General features: G+C 39.4%; 1 protein-coding gene across 1 annotated transcript in view; it reads left to right on the plus strand.

Annotated features, from left to right (window-relative positions):
* Nucleotides 1-6,846, plus strand: part of LOC135985007 (uncharacterized) — a 138,288-nt gene extending 131,442 nt beyond the window's left edge. Inside the window, exon 16 of the mRNA XM_065627928.1 lies at nt 6,509-6,846. Coding sequence (XP_065484000.1) covers nt 6,509-6,846 — 338 coding nt within the window. The remainder of the gene's footprint in view (nt 1-6,508) is intronic.
* Nucleotides 6,847-7,140: the final 294 nt, after the last annotated feature.

A 7,140-nucleotide genomic window follows, 5' to 3' on the forward strand; every position in this document is an offset into this window, starting at 1 on the left:
GGGAGAGGAAAGAGGCCTCATGCAAGGTCAGAGCTTCGTCAGCGAAGGCTGCAGTGTTTTTACTGGCTTTGCAATGTTTCTGTAAAGGGAGTGATTTGCCTGGGTAATTAGGTCAGGATAGTAATAGTTTGGCTTCCCTTTATCCTTGTTATGTGGATAACTCAAATTTATTTTTTCTTCTCCACAGACTCAGCAGTACAATTTCAAAATTGACATGGTGCTTATCAGAAGTTAGTAATTGGATAGTGCAACCTATTTGTTTGATAAACTGAACTGTTCATTTTTGGTTTCTAAAAGCTAATAGGCATTGTTCCTTCTTTGACATTTGATTTTAATGGCTGTAATGTTGCTCCTGTCTCAACAGCTGTATGTCTGGGTGTTTTCCTTGACTCCACGCTATCTCTGCAGGCTGCAGGAGACTGTTTTTAACTCTTTATCTTCTGTCATCTGTGGTAGTTTACTCCTCCAAATGCTGCTGTATCCCATGGAGCTGTTAAAGGCAAAGTGCTGGGATTTAGCAGTGAATTAAAGCTGAAGGTAGGGGTATAGTTTTTTTCCCAGGTCTGCATTGCTGTAATTAGTTCAGAAATAGTGTAATAATTAAAAAAATCTTCATTATACTTTTGCGCCAGTGTGAGTATATGAAAGCTGGTGAGGTGGGGTGAAATTTTGGTAAAAAAGGGATGTGTAAAAATCCTCTGACTGTATCATTTACCCCTCATGGAATTCTCTAAGGCACCACTTTTGTTACTATAGGACTGGCTATTGCAGCTCCTTTTTTCCAGCCTTCAAGCAAAATCAATTCATGAACTATGCAACACTGCTTTAAGGCTCTTTTTATGAGACTACCCTAATCTACATATGGCATTGTACCTACTTTACAGTCTTTTAATTGGCTACAAGCAGCTTACCATATTGATTGAAAAATTCTTCTTGTTACATTTAGAGCTACAGCTAATTATGATCTTTCTCCTCTCCTTGTCTTCTTGATTTGTAGTTCACATCTTCTCAGGAGCTGCCTCCTTTGTTTTTCAGCTCAGAGTCTCCTCTACTGGCACTCATTCCAACTTCGGTTTCATAAAACCTCATGTCTAAGCTGCTGCTGCTAGCAGGATACTGAATATGATGGACCACTGCTCTGGGGCTGAATGGCAAATTCTGTTTTCCAAATAAATACTGGGCAGCTCTTGGTGGTATCATTACCTTAGCTAAGATTGGATGTTTAGAGAATATTTCAGTAGCAAACCAGAAAATATAAATTTTTTTAAAAAATTGACCCTAAGTATTTGTGTAGTTTCATGGAGGCTAAAGAGAGGTTACACGGAAAAGTTCCATCAGTAAATAAAATGCATATTACCTTACAGTTAAGTACAGTAGGATCCTTACTGAAAGGGCTGTTAAAAACAACATTGTCACTCATGATAACCGTAAGTATGTAGCAAAGTTAATTCAGTAACTGATTGTTATGGAAGGAATACCAGAAGAATGTGCTATGATGAAGTATTATTTTCCAGAAATCTGACTACAGTAATTTCTCCTACATTTAGATCTAATGATCCACGAACTTCTACCTCCTGCAAAAAAAAAAAAATTGTTAAATATTGCAGAATATCTGTCTTACTTTTAAGTCTGGTGTGTCAGATTGCTGTATAGTCCTCACTGCTGATGTGATCAATGGGAAATCCATCTAAGCAAGAAAGATGTGAAATGTCATGCCACACTGTGTCACGAGTAAAGCTGATTGAAAAAATTCTACTTGACATCCTGTCTCACTAACTGGGGGCAGAAATTTTAGCATAATTCAGGAACTCAAAAGAAAGTTATTCTAAGATCTGGAAAATGTTGTCATCAATATCTTTGGAATAAAACATGTGGATTATTTTTATTGTCCATGTCTTTAATATCCATATTTCCTTCTTTTATGTTTTATTTCATGCATTTAATTCAAATGAGAGCAAATATTTTCTGGTTGAATGTCATATATATATTGTATATAATAGAACTATGATTAACTCTATGAGTAATTACCAGTTGCAGCTAAACAATTCAGATGGATAGTTTCATTAAGAAAACAACATGGGGTCATTATAAGGTTCTGGTCGCTGCCCCCAGTCTTACAAAAAATATAGTTCTCTCAACCACTAATCTAAACTGGTGATAAAATATCCCAAGTAGGCTCACATTAACTGGATAATATGCAGGCTGCTTGATTTGTATTGAATATGTGTCTGGTGGCTGGAACCCACTGTAATGAACTAGCCCACAAATCACAGCTTAATGGGAATCTACTTATACATATTGCTTAATTAAAAGTTGTGAGCTTATTAACATGTGTCTTTGGCACTGAGCTTTGGGGATGTAATCTCTGTGCAAATAAGACTAGATTGTAAAAGTTTTATAGATTGACAATGATATTAAATTCCATACCTTAATAACCCACCATTTTCTCAAAGCATGGCTCCTATTCTGTATTTATTCAAAGCTGGGACAAATTATTTGTTTGTAATCTTTTATAGCAGAGGACTTCCTGTACTTGTTTTATCTCAGAAAGCTAGTGCTGCTGATGTTTCATCTACTTCTGCTTTTTTCGGGTGTTGCTAGCTATTCTGGCTGGCGTACAGGCACAGAGACTCTTTTTTCATTACAGAGGCACCCCATGGCACAACACCATTAGTTAGGATTGTGCCAGTGTTTCCATTATAAACCTCTGCTTTCATGGGTTTATAACTCTACTGTAAAAATTTGCTTCGGGCTCAAACTTGGACTAGAAGGTCTGAGAGTGGGAGAGAACGTTTCTGAACAATTAGGACAAAAATCTGCAGTATGTTGCTCTTTACTTGGTTACATGGCTTTCTTCATTTCTGTATAGCTGGTTTCAGAAATACTTTTGTACAATTTTTTTTTCCTTTACCTCAGCTAATTCCACTTAATGTTCATTATTGCTTTCATTTTACTTTAGAAATGTAATAGAATAAAGCATTCTCTTGTAAGGCTTTAAAAAAATCTTCTAAATGAGAGTACCTCTTATTTCTCTAAGGAAATATTTAAGTTATTTCATCTTATTTGGCACCTCCCCTTAGAGGCTTTGCAATAAGATGGTGCTAGAGGGGAGAAGAAGGGAGAGAATTGGTAAATGGAGATAGAGGATGAGCTTTCAGAGGTTGTTGCAAGTCAGAGATTCTAGCGGTTTTCATGAATATCACATACATCATAGCTATTCTTTCAGAAAAGAATAACTTTTTCCCATTACACCCTCTGAATCACAGATTTGTGAAGGAGCTCTATTGTTTTTGATGGTTTCCTCTTCAAGAAATCTTCTTCAGGAAAGGAGTATTAGCTGTGGATGTGCCTCCTCCCCTTCATGCCTCATCCCCCATCCCCTCACCTCTATGTTCCACTTGGGAACACACATGGCAAAGGGCTTTGGTTTTTCCACAGCTGACCACCTTGCCAAAAAAGGGTCAGAAACCATTCAAAACAGATGTGCTTCATGTGAGAAAGTTGTCTTCATTGCTAGCATCAGATTGCTCTGAGTAAGTTCAAATGAAACCAGCTCTCCTTAAAGGACTTGAACATGAGAGGTGAGGACTTGACTCTCCACAGACGACTTGAACATGAGAGGTGAAATCAGTCTGAGGGGAGCTGCACCAAGCCGCATGATGTATACCAGAGGTCTACACAGTTCTTCCACCCTTGAGGAGACAGAAGGATGTGTACTATACCTTTGTCTCTGTGCTTTGCTATCATGCCACCCCTGAAAAATGTATTTGGGAGACAAACAGGGACATTTGTTCAAACAAACAGAGAGATGGGCAGGATTCTGGTGTGGCAGATCTGTCAGATGTGACATTTATAGTCTGAGACCTGCACAGCTGAGTCTAGCCTGAAGTTTCTCTGCAGCAGCAAAAATACTGAGCAGCACTGCAGTATCTCTTCCATGGCATGGTGTCACCAAACCAGGATGATTACCCATCTTTGGAGATCAGTGCTGTGGCATTAAGCATGGCTACACATCTGAGGTGCCCTACAAAAAGGAATAGCCTCCATCTTTGAGCTTGTGATCAGTCACTGTCTGTCATGAGGCCCAAATGTTGTTGTGCCTCCTAAAGCTTTGGGTTAGACCAATACCAGAAGCCTTGTCCTGGTTTTGGCTGGAATAGAGTTAGTTTTCTTCCTAGCAGTTGGTACAGTGCTGTGTTTTCAATTTAGTATGAGAAGAATGGTGATAATACACTGATGGTTTGCTTGTTGCTAAGCAATGTTTATACCAAGTCAAGGACTTTTCAATGAGGAGGCTGTAGGTACACAAGAAGCTGTGAGGGAGCACAGCCAAGACAGCTTGACCCAAACTGGCCAAAGGGATATTCCATACCATATGATGTCACGCTCAGTATATAGAGTAGGGAAAAGTTAGCCAGGGGACCACTGCTTCGGAAATAGCTGGGTATCAGTCGATGGGTGGTGAACAATTGCATTTTGCATCACTCGTTTTATATATTCTTTTATTATTATCATTATCATTATTATTATAATTGCTATTTTTTTTTCACTTTCTGTCCTGTTAAATTGTCTTTATCTTCTCCCATGAGGTTTACCTTTTTATTATTTCTTTCCTGATTCTCTACCCCATCCCACTGGGAGGGGTGGGGAGTGATGAAGCGCTGCATGTGGTGTTTAACTGCCTGCCCAGTTAAATCACAAGCCTACTGTCAAGAGAGGTTTTTGTTGAGGAAAAACAGAGAAAGCAGGGGTCTGTCTCTGGAGAGGTTTCCTGAATGACCTCGATCTAGTTTCTACTCCAGTCCTTTGTATCATGCTGAATGTCGCAATGGAATCCTATCGTAACAGACTGAGGTCTAGCAGACCCGGTCCAGGCTGTGATATTTCACAGTCCTGATTGCACAGACCCTGACACAACAGTTGGTGCCTGCATGAGTTTTTACAGTGAGCATTATATAGTAATGAAGTATTAATCACAATTGACTAACAACTAGATATTTCTTCCTAGAATATGATACAGTTGAATATGTTGTAGTTGAAGAAATAATTATTGTTTTCAATATATATGCTAAAATATAGAATAATAAAATCATAGAATGTCCTGAGTTGGAAGGGGCCCACAAGGATCACCAAGTCCAACTCCTGTCCCTGCACAGGACAGCCCCACAGTTCACACCGTGTGTCTGAGGCCATTGTCCAGTCTCTTCTTTAACACTGTCAGGCTTGGGGCCATGACTGCCTCCCTGGGGAGCCTATTCCAGTGCTCTACCACCCTCTGGGTGATTATATGTTTCTGGGTGGTTATGCACTGAATAACTACTCTATATTCGCAGCAGTTAACATTGCTGCATACAATAATTGAATAAGCTAAGTTATAATAAAATATTAATGGACGATCTCCTTTTTGTAGCCCACAAAGTTGGAGTCCTGTACATGGGCAGTTTGGTTTTATTCTTTTTTGCATTCATCAGCAGTTCTGACAGTTCAAAAAATAATTAATTCAGTTTGGCACAAAACTCAGTTATTTGGAACAACTGATTTGAAAAAGATCAAGTCAGATGAGGTTTTGATTTCAGACTTCATGACTGTATAGCAAAAAGAAATTTTGAAATAAACAGTTGTTTCAACCTGATTTGTTGAAATGTTTAATTAAAAAATGTAGGTGCTGACAGAGCTGAAAGTTTCTGAAAGAAATTATTTTGACAAGAAGTTCAGCAACACTTCCACATTTTCATAAACCCATTTGATGGCACCTTTTTGTCTAACAATTTTTTTCCCTGCTTTAATCCCAAAACCACAGTTTTAGGACCTGACTCAAAACAGCACTTAAATACCACTGAAGTCCGTGGAACTTGAGAAGGGATTTGAAGTCTTGAACATGCTAAGTTCTTGGACCGATTCCCTCTGAATCTCATTCTTCAGAAATCTACTCCTTCTTAATTAATTTGATTAAGTAGCGTTTTGTCTGAGACATCTTCCATTGTGAAGAAAATGAAAGTAAGAAGAGCTAGCTGGCAGTTAGACTAATGAGAAAATGATAATTTCTCTAACACCCTGCCAGGGTCCAGTAAAATACTACTCGCATTAAAATAAAAGTTATATTTCTATAATCTTTTAGAGATGTGTGATTCTTTCAAAATGATATTCAAATCAAAGACTTATTACTGTACCAAGCCTTAGCCCATTTGTTCTAAGAGGTATGTTTCAATTCCAGGGAAGAAAAAGGTGACTTAATTGCAAATCTGTCTTACATGCTTTTGTATCATGTCCTTTCTACAATTTTATTTTATTTTTTTGAATGAAAATGAACTTGTGTATGCTTTTTGAATATCCTCACTCATTAGGTAGCCAAGCTTTACATTGGTAGCAATGTTTGTGTGTTATTTTACCTGTGTAAGAAATCCAGAGAGAATAATCCCAGCCCTTATTGTGTAATACAGACAGCTGAGCAATTAACCCACGAGCATCCTCACTTAGTTGCACTTCTCATGCATGTATTGATTGTGAGGAAGCTTGGCAAAGGCCATCCAGAGTGACAGCCAAATCAATGCCAGGGTGCTGGTAGAGCGAGGGACAGCCAGCAATGGTGGTGCCATATGGGAGGTGTCTGTGGAGCCTGGGGAGCAGCAGGGCCTCGCAGACCGCCTGGCCGCTGTCATGGCGGGTGAAGGCAATGTCTCATCTTCTGATGGCAATGGTGGAGGCTCCAGCAGCAACAACGCAGAAGTCACTGACTTGTCCAGGGGCACCTCAACATGTAGCCAGGCATGTGCCTCCGAGCTTTTGGGGCCAGACAAACCTCCTCCTCACACATTGCCACACTCAATGGCTCACTGGGGTATATAAGAAATGTGTGCTGGTCCCACAAAGGAAGAATCCTAACTCTGTAGCGTCTGGGGTATAAGGAACCGCAAAATTTGAAAGACCTTAGTAAAATCAAGCGCTCAGTGCAGCTGACTTAGGTAGGAGATTTTCTGCTGCTGCTCCTTCTGTGTTTCAGCAGCTGAACACAAAACAACATGACCAGAGGAAAATCCAGACATAAGCAGGGATCACAGACACTCTTTAGCCTTTACACAGGTCACACATAGACAAACAAAGACAAGCTGAAGCCATTAACTGCACACTTGTACGTCCTCT

This window comes from Caloenas nicobarica, chromosome 2, assembly GCF_036013445.1.
Source record: "Caloenas nicobarica isolate bCalNic1 chromosome 2, bCalNic1.hap1, whole genome shotgun sequence".
Classification (NCBI taxonomy): Eukaryota; Metazoa; Chordata; class Aves; order Columbiformes; family Columbidae; genus Caloenas; species Caloenas nicobarica.